Raw genomic sequence first — 16918 nt, forward strand, 5'->3', positions numbered from 1 at the left:
TTCAATTCGATTCAAGCATATGTAAACAATGATAAGGGAACCAAAATGTACAAAGATTTTTATGTGTTAAGCTTAAGGAAAGCTTGCAATGATGAAAACGAGACATTTTTATTTGCTATTGTAGCTTCTCAGTATAGAAAACCAATTGTTTACAATGTAGATGTAAAGTTATCGTATTTCTGCGACGCAATGTGAATGTGCAGCTGGAAGAGGTCCTACTCATTCCAAACATGTATGCGTAGTTTTTGAAGCTATTTCAGACTTCATACAAAACAAGACTCAAAACTAGACAAACATGTACTGAAAAATTACAGATATTTCATCAAACAAAAAGATTTGCTGGCTCGCCAATAAAAATTAGAGATATGCACTTTCAAAAATCAGATATCTTAGAAGCAAAATTAAAAGATTATGATCCTAGACCTAATAAATTTAGAAAGCTCGATAATTATTCTACAAAATTTCGAAATATGTGTATAAACTTTGCTGCAATACAGTCTGAAACGTTTCCAGAATTGCAACTTTTTGGACCTGCAAATTTATTTGCAATTCACAATGACCATAATTACACAAAAGAAAACCCAGAGCAAGTCTTTCTAGAAAGTATAAATCTTATGAACATCTCACCTAATGCAAGAGCAGAACTAGAGTTTACAACTCGTGGACAATTTAACAATAAACTTTGGTTTGCACAAAGAAATATTCGACTGAATAGTTCATGTTTTGGTAGCATATGTTCCACTAAAGATCCTACAAGACTTGTTCGAGATCTGATGACACCAAGAGATTTGTCTCGTGTACCAGCTATTCAACATGGAAAAAAATTTGAACTACATGCTATTAAACAATTTGAAGCTCTGAACAATAGTAAGGTTTCAGAATGTGGCATGTTCGTATCCTCCAAATTTCCATTTTTCACCTGATGGAGTAGTAAACGATTCAATTGCTATTGAAGTTAAATGTCCATACAGCGCAAAAGATCAAATGATTTCACCGGAAACTGTTAATTATTTGTATTTATGTGATAGAGAAGGTTTATACAAACTTAGAAAAGAGCATAATTATTATTATCAGGTTCAAGGACAACTCTACTGTGCAGATAAACAAATATGTATATTTATAGTTTACACTAGTTAAGTTTACACAAAATAAGAGAGATGACAAATTTATAGACCATATGGTTCAAAAGTTAGTTACTTTTTATGAAAGCTATTTTAGAAAAGCAATATTACAAAGGCACTTTTATAAAAATTACTGAACACTATAATTGTATTTATAATATAACACAAAAAATACTTGATTAAAATATAACAATATTCACTATGCGTCACTGCTTATAATTGGCCTTCGAAAATTACACAACATAAAGCAGACAAATATTATATCATCTACCAACTTAGTGTGTGAAGCAGTCAAAGGCCCTTCTAATATTTTATAAGTTTTTCATAAACCTATAATCCGCTCAATATGAACTCTCTTGCTAGATATCTTCTTGTCTTGAATGATTGTTTGTCCAGATATTTGATTCTTTTTTTTTGAGAAAAGTAGGAATATTTAATTTTATTCCATATGGGACCAGCAAGTCTTGAACATCAAAAACTTTATCTGCCATAAGTGAATCTTGTGGATCACACAACTGAATTAATTAACACCTTTCAATTATCTGTCTATCACTCGTTAATCCTCCGTATGCAGGTGATATGTAACTAACTAAACCTCCAGGCGATGCAAAGACAAGCACCTTCACTGTAGGCTTATTTTTATACGTAGAAAATGTACTCTGTTGAGCTGTTGGAATTCCAGGCTTCTGAATACCAATTTCAGTTCCATCAATGATACCTCTTGTACCAGGAAACTTATCACGAAAGTCGTTTGAAGTAAAAAAATGTACTAAGTCTTTTGATGGCCATTGGGACATTCTGATCATTGTAGCTTCATGAACCTGATCCACGTAACAAAAATATTTCCAACTTGTTTAATGGGTATATTAAAAAATAAACTTACTTCATAATAAGTCTTATTTTGCTTTAAGATCATCAGTGTTAGAAAAAACTGATCCAAAACACTGATTTTTGGTTTAGTTTTATAAATGTACTCTAACGAATAACATGCTTCACCCAATGTTTTAAAAACAAACATAAATTTAGCGTAGTTTTCTAACCCTGTATAAAAGTGGAGGGCTTTAGGATGAGCTTTAAACTTTGTCACACTACAACTGAATGGAATTTGATCATCTACCACAAAATCACATATGACAGAATCACTTTGTTTTGAATTAGGTTCATGAAAACTTTGGAAATTTAATTCACATTCACTAGAATTCACTTCACTAGAATTCACTTCCACTTCTACAACATTATATACTAAATCAGTTTCATTTCCAGGTTGACATTTTTCATTTTCACTTTCAGAACAGAAATCATAGTTTTCTTCACTAGGTGTATTCGTTTCCCGAATTGACTGTTCGTTAGCACGTATATCCCGCAAGGTTCGTATGACCATGTCTTTTAATATTCTTTCAGCAATTATATCCTTTAAACTTTTGTTAATTATCAGTCTTTTATATTTTCTCCACTTATGCTTTTTTAGGGATTGCCATGGAAAAATAGAAGGAATCGCATCCGGCTTTAAAATATTTTTTACAGCTCCAGTCCCTGTAATATTAAATTATTACAATTGATTGATCATATTTTTTATACTGTTGTTAAATATTTATATACTGACCACTACTATCATACTGAAGATAGTCTGTTAACTTGAAATGTTCACAACAAATCTTGCTCCATTTTCCAGGTCTCCAATTATTACATTTCATAGCTTTTAACCACTTATTGCGCAGTGATTCATTTTTTGGAAATAAATGAGCACTACTGTTAACTTTATTTTCACATTTCCAGACACAACATTTCCCTTTCATTTTTACAAAAAGAAAATCATTTGTACGGGACGACAACAAGTAAACCCTTTATCCTATACTGTTTTTTTTAGGTTATGACTTTAACATGAGGATAAAATGTATTATCAAAATTTGTCTAAACAAATGGTAGATTGTTAAAGTCTTACATAATAATATTATTGGATATTATTACATAATAAGTCTTACATAATAATAAATGAAAAAAATTTTATAATTTACTAGTTGAAACTTGTATTCATTTAAAAAGAGCGCGTTTCACCCCCATGCAACGATCAGCGCCCCCAAACGGAAAAATAGGCCTCATGGTTCTATAGGTACGCTACTGACATCCCAGATAACAGCACGTGCCGGCACAACGTGCTCTTGACGTGCCGCACGTCGTGCTGTCACTGTGCCGTCCAGTTGCTGTCTCGACATGCGTCCTAGGGCGTCTGTACGCGACGGCACAGAGACTGCACAGCGACAGCACGCGTGCCGCGTGCTCAGAATGTTGCATTATTAATAATTATGGACTTTAATTAGTAAAGAGCATACATTTATTACTTTTTTTATTCTCTCCAAACCGAATTACATTTAAACATTATTTTATTACATAATTCTAATTATTAGCGATGATTATTAGGTGCAATTGTGCATCAAATTGTAAGAAGAGTTGTGGCTCAGAGGCTAGAGCTTCGGACTTCTGATCCAAAGATCGTGAGTTCCAGCCCTACACCCGGCAGATTGTTTTTTCTTACATAAAATTTTTTTTATACTATATAACAAAATTTATTAATTATTTATGATGTAGATGCTTAGTTATGCGTTCTAACTAATTTTTATATGCGATAAAATCGCTCCCCGCCGGCCATATGCCTGCATACGAGGAGCATGCCGTGCCGTGCGAAAAATACGCGTCCACGAAATCGGGAACATGCGCGCAAAATGCCTGCATACGAACGGCATTATGCTCGCATTTTATCGGCACCCGTGCTGGACAGATCCACCACGGAAGCAAGCAAAATGCTCGGTCATATGCTCGTCATATGACTTTCATGTGCGGATGCAAGTGGACCGTCATGCGTGCCCATTTCGTGCCGGCACGTTTTCAGCATTTTCAGAGCACGCTGTTATCTGGGATCCCCAATAACATCACGTGCTGGGCATTTTTGGGGCATGCGTGCTCGTCACGCGTGCTGTCGATGTGCAGGCAATGTGCCGACATGCGTGGACAAAAATCTTTAAAATTTTTTTCCCGCCACGCTGGACGGCACGTTGGCGGCATAGTGCGAGCACGCGTGCTCAGCACGAGTGCTGTCAATATGACGACACGAAATGTTGGCACATTGGCGACACAAAATGCCGATCCATGGCCGATTTTTCGAACGTTTGCATGCCGGCAATGTGCCAGCATTATGACAGCACCGCGCGCTACATGCGTTGAGCAATTCGTGAGCATGCGTGCCTCGACACGCGTGCTCGCACAGTGCTGTCATTTTGATGGATTACCGTGCTCCGCGCGAAAATTTGAACCAACACGCGAGACAGCACGTTGGCGGCACGCGCGTGCTGCATGATTTCGGCACTCGTGCCCGCTTTTCGATGGCATTCCAGGAGCACGCGTGCAGACACTTGAAGAAGCTAGGTGCTGGCATGCGTGCTGCATGCGTGCGGCACAGATGCATCATATACGGGGCATTTGGACGACACGCGTGCGCATCTTTTAAAATTCGGCTAAGTCCCGAGACCGATAATTGTCTATGGAAAAAACAGCTTCAGGGCGCTGTGTACTATCAAAATGATTTAATTACGAGTTGTACCCTATGATAGATGATTGCTCAAACGTACATCAGTTTGAAAATTACTATTTTCACAATTAAAATTTGATTAATGTAACACATCCTCTTGACGTGCCGCACGTCGTGCTGTCACTGTGCCGTCCAGCTGCTGTCTCGACATGCGTCCTAGGGCGTCTGTACGCGACGGCACAGAGACTGCACAGCGACAGCACGCGTGCCGCGTGCTCAGAATGTTGCATTATTAATAATTATGGACTTTAATTAGTAAAGAGCATACATTTATTACTTTTTTTATTCTCTCCAAACCGAATTACATTTAAACATTATTTTATTACATAATTCTAATTATTAGCGATAATTATTAGGTGCAATTGTGCATCAAATTGTAAGAAGAGTTGTGGCTCAGAGGCTAGAGCTTCGGACTTCTGATCCAAAGATCGTGAGTTCCAGCCCTACACCCGGCAGATTTTTTTTTCTTACATAAAATTTTTTTTATACTATATAACAAAATTTATTAATTATTTATGATGTAGATGCTTAGTTATGCGTTCTAACTAATTTTTATATGCGATAAAATCGCTCCCCGCCGGCCATATGCCTGCATACGAGGAGCATGCCGTGCCGTGCGAAAAATACGCGTCCACGAAATCGGGAACATGCGCGCAAAATGCCTGCATACGAACGGCATTATGCTCGCATTTTATCGGCACCCGTGCTGGACAGATCCACCACGGAAGCAAGCAAAATGCTCGGTCATATGCTCGTCATATGACTTTCATGTGCGGATGCAAGTGGACCGTCATGCGTGCCCATTTCGTGCCGGCACGTTTTCAGCATTTTCAGAGCACGCTGTTATCTGGGGCACGGTTTCGCCATTTTTCGGTCGACTGCATGCTTGGCACGCGTGCTCGCATTCTGCCACCACTTTCCCGGGATTCCGTGCGCGGCGAATTTTGATTTTCGAACACGGCGAGGCGGCACAGTGCTGCCACGCCATGCTGCATAACTTTGGCACGCATGGAGCATTTTACGTACAATTTGCTGGCACGAGTGCTAAATTCTTAAAAATTGATATTGCGACATTATTCGTCGTTTTATTTATAACAACAAGCAACAAAGTACATCCAGACGTGATATTTCGTTGCTTTTGTTGACGTATGACGCTGTGAAACAATATTTTGCAATTTTATATACAATTACAATTGAACTCTTCCGCGACGTACTTTTTCATGCATAAAAAAGCACGGTATACAATATCAGTATTAATTTTATTATTTATGTATAATATTTATTTTTACAACGGTCATATTTAATAATATAATTACATGTATTTTTAATAAAATGCACACCTTTCTGTATCGAGAATTACGTCGAGCGAACATTTGAATTCGCGCCTAAAAATGGCGCGCCGCTCTGATAAGATGTGATTTTCGCTTGTCTTTGACTTGTGACTATTGTTAACGACTGTTGAAAACTATATCTCTTTGTCTATTGGCGACTCGTGCGTTCACTAGAAAAAATTCTCTCGCTGACAAATTATTGAATTTCAATAATTATATACAGTGCCCCATTGCAAAATCTCTCATCTCACAACAATATAGCTTCCATTGGTAAGTGTGAGATAATAATTTATTATTGACTTAACAATTTTCGCGTGATTGGAAATACAAAAGGGCTGATTAGAGGTTATGAGCCCTTATCGTTGTGCGTTAAAAATTATTGCAAATATATTGCATAATTAGGTTAAAAAAATGTAATTCACTTTGTGTTCTGTCGATTCGCGTAAAATTTCACAAATTATTTTGCTTGTGTCTGTGTGTCTTCCACCGACTCGGCCAGATCCGGATAGTTGAGAAATCAGCTGCAATCTCTAGAGGACTGTTCGTCGGGGACCCTCGTCTTCGTCCACCTACACCACGGTCTACCGAAGGTTTCCCAAGGCAGGTCCAGGAAGTCGCAGTTTCTTCGAGCAATCGGGAACATTAGTTTTGCTTATATTTTTAAATATATATATATATATATATATATATATATATATATATATATATATATATATATATATATATATATATATATATATATCATATATATACACATATTTTTTCTTAATTCTGTTTTTTAACTTTTTGAGGTAATCATCCATCATCAGGATCACCATCAGCTGGGCAATCACATCTTTGCTTGCAATAAAGGTATGCACACGTAAAGACAGTGATTGTCAAATTATTATTATATTAATCATTAATTTATTCGTGTACAGCTGTTGGAACCAGTGTCGCAGACAACAGTCTCGCATACATCTGTACACCTTTTAATTTAATAATTCAATTTACAGCTTGCGGAAAACTAGCTGCCAAAAGTAGAGGGACTCTGGAAGGCTAAACATCTGTCATCGTGCAAATACTTGCAGTCACATTCCTTCAATTACAGTAGGTAATAACTTTTATAATATTCAGTTGAAAAATGTTCACCTGACCACTTTACCTGAAAACCTACACCCGGCTTAAAAATTGCATGTCCCTGCGGTGAATCAGTTTTCAGAAATTTCATTTTTGTTAATTATTTTGTTTAAAAAATTGAGAATCTCAAAACTGATTAATCGTAGAAACATGAAATTTTATGTGCTATGCCTTTGAGTACAATCTGTTGTAAATCTATTGTTCTGTCAATTTTTACCAAGCCAAAGGTGTATATCAATGAAATATCCTTCCGCCAAAATAGTGTTACGATGGCAAGGTACATCTTTGGCTTGGTAATAAGTAAAAGCACAGTAGATTTATGTTTAAATATAGTGAAAGGACTTGCACACAAAATTTCATGTTCTTCCAGTGAAGCAGTTAAGAGAAATTCAAGTTTTAAAACTCAAATAGTGTATATTGTGGAATTTCTCAAAACTGGTTCATCCTAGAGACATGAAATTTTATGTGCAATTCCTCTAAGTATAATGCATCAGAAATCTATTGTTCTTAAACTTACCACCAAGCCAGAGGTGTATATCGAATAAATACGCTTGCGCTAAAGTAGTGTTACGATGGCAAGGTACATCTTTGGCTTGGTAATAAATAAAAGTACAATAGATCCATATTAGAATATACTGTAAGGACCTGCACACAAAATTTCATGTTCTTCCAGTGAAGCAGTTAAGAGAAATTCAAGTTTTAAAACTCAAATAGTGTATATTGTGGAATTTCTCAAAACTGGTTCATCCTAGAGACATGAAATTTTATGTGCAATTCCTCTAAGTATAATGCATCAGAAATCTATTGTTCTTAAACTTACCACCAAGCCAGAGGTGTATATCGAATAAATACGCTTGCGCTAAAGTAGTGTTTCAATGGCAAGGTACACCTTTGGCTTGGTAATAAATAAAAGTACAATAGATCCATATTAGAATATACTGTAAGGACCTGCACACAAAATTTCATGTTCTTCCAGTGAAGCAGTTAAGAGAAATTCATGTTTTAAAAATCAAATGGTGTATATTGTGGAATTTCTCAAAACTGGTTCATCCTAGAGATATGAAATTTTATGTGCAATTCCTCTAAGTATAATGCATCAGAAATCTATTGTTCTTAAACTTACCACCAAGCCAGAGGTGTATATCGAATAAATACGCTTGCGCTAAAGTAGTGTTTCAATGGCAAGGTACACCTTTGGCTTGGTAATAAATAAAAGTACAATAGATCCATATTAGAATATACTGTAAGGACCTGCACAAAAAATTTCATGTTCTTCCAGTGAAGCAGTTAAGAGAAATTCAAGTTTTAAAACTCAAATAGTGTATATTGTGGAATTTCTCAAAACTGGTTCATCCTAGAGACATGAAATTTTATGTGCTATGCCTTTCAGTACTATCTGTTGTAAATCTATTGTTCTGTCAATTTTTACCAAGCGAAAGGTGTATATCAATCGAATACCCTTGCGCCAATGTAGTGATTTGCGTGCAACGTACTCCTTTGGCTTGGTAATAAGTGACAGGAAAGTAGATTTATGTTAGAATATACTGAAAGGACATGCACAAAAATTTTTATTTGTCTACGATGAACCAGTTATGAGAAATTCAATTTTTAAAACTTAAATAGTGTAAATTGTGTACTTTTTCTAAACTGGTTCTCTGTTTGTAAGGTAATCATTATTCTAAGTGATAGTAATTAATCTTTTAATCGTTTACTTTTTTTTTGTAACAGCATAGTTAATCTTCATTGTACAATATTAATATTCTTATAAAAAAAAAACAAAAACAATTTTCAATATAACTATTGTACCTACAGGTTGACAAGAAGATATCATCAAAGACAACCGGACTCTTTCCAAGGACGACATACTACCCATTATTGCTGCTGTTTCTGCATAAAAACAAGTATTAAAGGTATATTTTAATTGATGGTACTTTTTGGCAAGGATTACTATTTAATCCTTTTTAATCTGGGTGACTTATCAGGGTAATTTCAAAGAAAAACAATTATACACTTTGCTTTAGAGTCAAGATCAGTAGACAAGTGAATTGTAATTTCAAATGCAGTGACATAAAGAGCCAGATCAATTATTACAATGAACAGGATCTTTTTAAAAAGAGTTTAAAGAAATCTTAGTCTAGTAGGTGAAAAGCCGAGTGTGACTGTCCAGGTAAACTGGTACATAGGATCATGTCTAATGATAAATGCTCATATATTTTGTTTTCATTTTACTGCTATAGTTGTGACACCAAGTTTTAGGTGTGTTGTTATAAAATTATTCAAATGACACTAAAAACTTTCCTCTCTAGAAGAATTATTTCAATGCTGTTCATATAATTTTCTGACTATATGTATGAAACTTAGTATCAGGACTATAAAAGTGAGTAGATACCTTAAATAGAAAATTAAATAGAATTTTGTGTACCAGTTTACCTGAAAACCTACACCAGCTGGCTTTTCACTCCATGACTGTTTTTTACTCACTGTATTTCCAAATATTGAAAAGAACAATTACTTGAGGTTTATCAATTATTTTTATTACATTAATGTCTTTTTGTTCGTGTAATCTTGAATTAAAGTTTAAATAATTTTAATTTTTGACTTAAAATAGTATAGCTGAAAGTACTGATTAGTAACTCTGATTAATGAAAATTGAGAATTATTTATTGTTTCCTTACATTGTTTAATTCGATTTTTTTTTTACAGAGGTGTGTTATTTTCTACATAAGAAAAATGTTGGCTGTACGACACTTGCGTACAAGGAAACCAGCAGAATCTTTGTCCTCTGAGTACAGGATACGAAGAAATCGTATGCTTGAGAGAGCCCGTAATGAATATTTGAAAATGAGCTTGGTCGATGAGAGTAGTCGTGTTCCCTCCGTAAACTCGATTGTCGAGGGTGATGTTTTTTCGGCTCCTGACGATGTAGTAGGGCTTCCCATCGATGATGATTCAGCGCAGCATGCTAATGATGATTCTTCCAATGAGAATGCTCAGAATACGTGTTGTGTAGGTGATCACGATGATGATCCTGGTCGACGTGATTCCGATTCAATGTCGTGTTCAACAACTGCGTCGTTTCAAAGAAATGAGAGTTTACCGGATTTCGAAGATAGGCTTGCCGCGGTCTTTACTGAACAAAATATGACGCATCGTCAAATAAAGGCGGTTTTATTAGCCTTGAAAAGTCACAGTTGCTTCTCAGAAATTCATATCGATCCACGAACAATTTTAAAAACGCCGGTACATTCGTTATCTCCGATTAGCAGCCTTGCCGGTGGCGAGTACCTCCACTTAGGTACGGAAGTTGCGATAAAAAAAATTCTTCAGTCGGCTCCTACTTTTATGATTCCCGATGTTCTTAAATTAGATTTTAGCACGGATGAAGCCTCGCTCGACAAAGCTAGTAGTATTTTAATGTGGCCCATACAGATTCGTATCGCTAATATTCCAGCGAGCTCTCCAGAAATGGTCGGTATTTTTCGAGCTTCTAAAAAACCAACGTCTGTCACAGAATTTTTTCATTCATTCGTAACGGATATGCGCTCCTTACTGCAAAATGGTGTTCAATTTGGTGATAAAAACAGATGCATCGAATTGAGATGTTTCACCGCGGACGCACTCGCTCGAGCTTTTGTCTTGTGTCATCGAAGCCACAATTCTCGATTTCCTTGTTCCAGGTGTTGTGTGCAAGGCGAATCCGTTCGTTCAGGAGTTATGGTTTACAGGGGAACCAAACACCCTTTGCGCACGGAAGATGATTACAGGTCAAGAATTGATCGAGACCATCACAATATGGTTGAACAGACTCCTCTTGCTGATCTTCCTTTCGACATCGTTTCTAATACCGTCTTCGATTACATGCATCTTGTATGCCTCGGTATAATGGAGAAAATCCTACAAGGTATAATCGACGGCAGATTTGTGAAATCGGTCAAGCTCTCCGCAAATCATATCAAACTTGTGACCGATCGATTAGAACAGGTATCGAAATTCTGTCCTCGAGACTTTGCTCGGAAACCTGTCAATATTGACAAGCATGGCAAATTTAAAGCCACCGAGCACAGACAAATACTCCTTTACAGCGGTGTGAGCGTTTTCAATGGTTTGGTCAATTCAGCTGTTTATAAGCACTTTCTTTTGTTGCACGTAGCTATCAGAATTCTCACTGATCCCAATCACACGCCACAAGCTATCGATTTTGCCCAAGAGTGTATCGAAACTTTCGTTGATTTAGCCTCCGATGTGTACGGCGTTGAATTTGTTTCTTATAATACTCACACTTTGCTACATCTTCCAGATGACGTTAGATCTTTTGGACACTTGGATTCGTTCTCAGCTTTTCCGTACGAGAATAATATGACCTTTTGTCGGAAATTGTGTCGAAAACCAAATCAGCATTTGCAGCAAATTTCAAATAGAATTCATGAAAGTTGTCGTACAGCGTCGAAACCATATGTTGATCCAAATCATTTGAAATTTGTTAAAAATCACGTTAATGGTCCGACACCCTCCTCCGTGATCGATAATAATAATGACGACAACTGTAGACAATATAAAAAAGTTATTACTGGGGATATTCACTTATCCATTTCACAGCAGGATAGCACTGTAATGCTTAAAAATGGCTCTATAGGTGTCGTCAAAAATATTATCGATTACGAAAAAAAGGGATGTCATCTTCTTGTACGAGTTTTTTCAAAAGTGGAGGACCTTTTTAAACTTCCATGTGATTCATCTTTAGTCGATGTTTTTCTCTGCTCTCTACCGATTCCAGAATTGACGTTAGTTCCTCTAAATCAAGTCATCGCCAAGTGTTTCAGGATGCCTTACTGGTCTCCCGAAATTCCAACAATAGATTCTAATTCTCAATTTTTCGTCGTCGTAAAAATTATGTCTACTAGCTTATAAAATTAAATCTTCATTTTTCTAGCGTAGTTCATGTATTCTTTCGTTTCGTAACTGCTTATTTGTCGTTATCGTTTTTTCGATTCTTTACTAGAATGGCTGACAAAAAAAAGAAGAATGTTGGAGCGCTTTCAACTGAAACCGCAGCAGCCAAGCTGACGAACAAGATGTCTTCGTTCTCCGTGTCTACAGGTACCTTGGGAAGAAGTGCTTTTTCTACTGAAAAAGCTAATCTCTCTCAACCGCTGATGAAACAACAGCAGCAGCCCGGAAAGTCTCTGCAGCAGCCCCGAAAGTCTCTGCAGCAACCACCATCGCAACAAAAGCCGCTACAGCAACCATCAGACATAAAGAAGCGAAAGCCCCTTCAGCAGCTACAGCAGCAGCAACAGATACCGCAGGGAAAACCATCGCAGCAAGATCAGCGAAGACCACCACCGCAGAAGAAACCGCAGCAGCAGCATGAACCGCCCCGGAAAACACTGCAACCTCAATTGCATCAGAAAACTGTGCACAATCAGCAACCACTATCGCAGCGGAAATCGCAGCAGCCGGATATGGTACCACCACGAGCACAGCGCAATGATGTGCTGAATGAATCAGCACGGCAGACTTTGGAGTGCGTTTTATGATGAAATATTTGGTATTGAAAAATTCATTTCACTCATTTAATTGTATAATCGCAGCTCCATCAACAGAAGACTAGCAGCCGTCGAAGGAACGCAACGGTATCATATTTATTATTTGCATTATATATTTCAATAAACAAAATTAATTTATACTTACGTTTATAGCGGGATCGGAGAGACGCTGAAGCAGCTTAAGGATGTGACAAGGTATGCTACAAATTATATCATCAATCAAACATGTAATCAACATAATTTTTCATCTACATAGATTGTATTAATATTTTCATTTTCAGTTCAATCGATGAGAGGCAGAAGAAGACGGAACGAAAAGTGACGTACGTGTCGACCATTTTATTCTAATATGTATTGAGTAATATTTTTTAATTAATCAAAATTAATTATTGATTATTTTCTAGAGAGATTTATAACATCCTAAAAAATTTGATGGCCGCGCAATCTTCTGCAGCGAGAACTCGTCCAGAATTTTTGCCATTCAAAACAACGGCTGACATTGTTGCCTTCGATCATCTCGATGATGATCAGTTTGATGCTCTTGTAAGTATTTGCATCCACTTTTATAAAGACGCTTGATGGTATGGTATTTTAATAACTATTCATTAATTAATTCAATCGGTTTAGGTCCATTACTTGAGATACCTTGGAGGTGCGAATGAAACTGACGCTGCTGCGATTTATTTCAAAGCCTGCTTCAAGTTTGGCGAGGATTTGTTCCGGCATGTGACTTGGCATGGATCCAAGTCTGACAACCAGATTTTGGCGTTGAAAGATACGCGTTTCGCTTTAGCTTGCACTGGTATGTATATTTTAATTTATTGTTTTTTGTCGATGGTTGAATTAATTTAAACCTTTTCTTTTAACGCAGAGGCTATGCCCATCATAAAGGAGATCCTCAGGAAGCCGAACAAAGTAGAAATTGCGACTGCGATGACGAAGGCTTTGAAGAGCTCCAAGGAAGCCTATCGTCGTGAACGCAAGAGAGTTGCACCACCGGCCGAACAAACGCCTCCCGTCAGGAGGCAACGCCAAAATTATCCGCCGCAGAACAACGCGGCGGAAAATTCGGACGCCGAGAACGACGCACTCTTTGAGGGCGAACAGCAGCCGAACGATAAAGACCAGCGCATCGAGCCGTTCGGCGATACACAGGTCATCGAGGAAATAGTAGGCGAAGAAGGTGAAAGAGTAGAAGAAGGAGAAACAGAAGGAGAAGGAGAAGAAGGTGAAGAAGTTGACGAAGAAGTAGCTGAAGAAGAAGATGAAGACTACGAGCAAGAGGAAGAAGAAGGAGAACTGGAGGAGCAGAAATCGTACGTGGGCGACTCCAATTCACAGTCGATCAACTTCAACCAGTTGGATTTTGAATTACCGGAGGATGAGTTCCCGGAATGAGCTAAGTCAACCGCTTATTTATTGATGCATTTATTTATTTAATTCATGTAATTTCTTTGCAGCTTAGTAGAAAAATATAGATCAGTTTTGCTCTTTGTTTTTAGTTTCTTCAAGTAGTTTCTTTTAAATAAATGATCTGTATTTTTTTATCTAAACGCTCACTTACATTTTCTTTTCATTGGTAATTTTCGTTTACTATTAATTTTTTCTTTTGTATTAGTTTTTTTATTGTTTGTAGTTAGTGTTAAAAATGTAAGAGAGCGTTGGAGGGGCTATTGACAGTGGTTGAGCCTCACAGAAGGGGCGGCGGTGGGGCCCCCTTCACTCCCCCCCCCAAAAAAAAATTAATGCATTTTTTGTCCAAGGTAACTGTAACGATGACATGGTACAAGAGCGATGACGACGACCTCAACAAAGCTTACTTGCGGTTCCCCAGCTACGGAAGTTTGCTCATCAGGTCCTCTTATTTTATTTACTTTCATTCTTTTTTTATTCCATCGATAACTTTATTAATTGTTTTTATCATTTTCTCTTTTGGAGGTCATCACTTTTTCCGGATCAGCAACAGCAGCACGCAGATGTATTTATGAAAAAGTAGCAGCCATCAGTTGACTCACTCAAGAAACAAGAACTGTACTCATAATTTTAGGTATAAATTTATTTCATCATAATGATACTCTCTTAATTGTAATGATTTTCATCAGCACTTTGTATTATTACTACTATTGTATTATTCTCTAGAATTTACTGATGTAAATCATTCCGATCAAGACAAAGTATTTAACAATCATACTTATAAATTACACTCATTAAATGTAAAGCCGGGTGTGCCTGTTCAGATGAACAGGTACACAGAATGATATTTAATTATAAATATTAATGCACTTTCTTCTCTACTCACTTTTGTGGTCCTGATACCACCAAGTTTCAGTGCTATAATTAGAAATTTATTCTAATGACAGTTATAGTAATCATCTTTCCAGAGAGCAATCTTTTCAGTGTCATTAAAATAATTTTTTACGCAAAGAGCTGAAACTTGGCATCAGCACCATAAAAGTGACCAGAAAAGAATCCAACTTGATATTTACCATTCAATATTATGTTATGTACAAGTTCACCTTAACAGCTTCACTCGGCTCTTCAGAGAATTACTGTAATTTATAGGAATCATTTCCAAATAGTCTCTCTTCATCATACTGGGCTCATAATATAATAAATAATATTAATTTTTTAATCATTATTTTCAATATTTTATTTTTTTATGTTAAAGCAAGAGGACTAGGAGCATCAGCACCCGACATCTGCAGAGAGCAACGAGGCTTTGCACAACAGCAGGAACATCAAATCAAAAAAGTTTATGTCTATATGTTTTTTTATTTTCATTGTATTTTGTATTTACATTGTATTATGTATTTTCTCTATTTTATTTATATTCTATTAATAAAATAATTCAAAACAAAGATTTAAAAAATTCATTTTTATGCCCGCAAAATGCCACCAAAACCGACAGCAATATGCCGACACATTCGCAGCACGCGTGCTGCCGGAAAAATTTTAAAAATTTGAAATGCTCGCAAAATGCAGGCACAACGACGGCATTTCATCGTCATAATGTGCGCACATCCGCAGCACGCATGCTGCTCGTGCCGCGCACGACCGCCGTCACAGAAACCGAGCACATGCTGAGCATATGCCGAGCAATTGCGGAGGTACCTGGCAAGCACGCGTGCTCCACGATTTTGGCGCTATGCTAGCACTGTGCCGACGCAATGTTATCTGGGAATATATAGATAACATTGCATCGGCATAATGCGAGCACAGCGCCAAAATCGTGCGGCACGCGTGCTTGCCAGGTATCGCCGCATATGCTCGGCATATGCTCAGCATGTGCTCGGTCTCTGTGACGGCGATCGTGCACGGCACGAGCAGCATGAATGCTGCGAATGTGCGTGTATTATGACGATGAAATGCCGTCATTGTGCCCGCATTTTGCGAGCATTTCAAATTTTTTTAATTTTTACGGCAGTACGCATGCCGGCATATTGCTGTTGGTTTATGGGCGCATTTTGTGGGCATAAAAATGAATTTATTTTAATTTTTTCTAAAATTATTTTATTTAAAAAAAAAGAAATTAAATTTGAAAAATTCGTAATACAATATAAATACAAAATACAAAGAAAATAAAAAGTATATAAAAATAAACCATAAATAAAGATTAATTTGTATTTGATACAGTTTCTTCTGTTGCGCCCAGCCCCGTTGCTCCTATTCTTGTAACCCCTGGTGCAGTTACCTGGTGCTGATGCTTCTAGTCCTCCTGCTATAACAAAAACAAAAATATTAGAAACATTGATTTAAAATCAATATTATCTATTATATTATGAGCCCAGTATGATGGAGAGAGGCTATTTGGCGAAAAAATACAATAGTAATTATAATATAAAATGCTGATGGAATTCATTATACAATTAAGAGAGTATATTAAAAAATAAGTTTATACGTTGAATGATGAGTGCGCAGTCCTTGAGTGAGTCAACTGACAGCTGCTACTTTCCACAAATACATCTGTGTGCTGCTGTTGTTGATTCGTAAAAAGAGATGCCCTCGAAAAGAGAAAAATGACAAAAACAGTTTATAAAATTATCAATGCAATCAATTGAAAATAAAAGTAAATAAAATAAGAGGACCTGATAAGTAAACTTGCGTACCAAGTATAAGCGTTGTTGAGTTCGTCGTTATCGTTTTTGTACCATGTTATCGCTCGAGTGACCTTTGACAAAAAAATTAATTAATTTTTTTTTTTTGGGGAGGGGGGGGGGG

General features: G+C 36.9%; 1 protein-coding gene and 1 pseudogene across 1 annotated transcript; one reads left to right on the plus strand and one right to left on the minus strand.

Moving 5' to 3' along the window:
* Nucleotides 1-1320: 1320 nt before the first annotated feature.
* LOC103316345 lies at nucleotides 1321-2718 on the minus strand (annotated as a pseudogene).
* A 3817-nt stretch (nucleotides 2719-6535) lies between these two features.
* Nucleotides 6536-15558, plus strand: LOC116416636 (glutamic acid-rich protein-like). Its single transcript, XM_031925648.2, has 11 exons — nucleotides 6536-6635; nucleotides 6845-6887; nucleotides 8967-9055; nucleotides 12154-12678; nucleotides 12746-12787; nucleotides 12854-12895; nucleotides 12982-13023; nucleotides 13105-13243; nucleotides 13328-13502; nucleotides 13572-14747; nucleotides 15369-15558. The coding sequence occupies exons 4-10, from the start codon at nucleotides 12155-12157 to the stop codon at nucleotides 14096-14098; spliced, it is 1491 nt and encodes a 496-aa protein (XP_031781508.1). The 5' UTR covers nucleotides 6536-6635; nucleotides 6845-6887; nucleotides 8967-9055; nucleotide 12154; the 3' UTR covers nucleotides 14099-14747; nucleotides 15369-15558.
* The last annotated feature ends 1360 nt before the right edge of the window (nucleotides 15559-16918 follow it).

This window comes from Nasonia vitripennis (genome assembly GCF_009193385.2).
Source record: "Nasonia vitripennis strain AsymCx chromosome 3 unlocalized genomic scaffold, Nvit_psr_1.1 chr3_random0004, whole genome shotgun sequence".
NCBI lineage: Eukaryota > Metazoa > Arthropoda > Insecta > Hymenoptera > Pteromalidae > Nasonia > Nasonia vitripennis.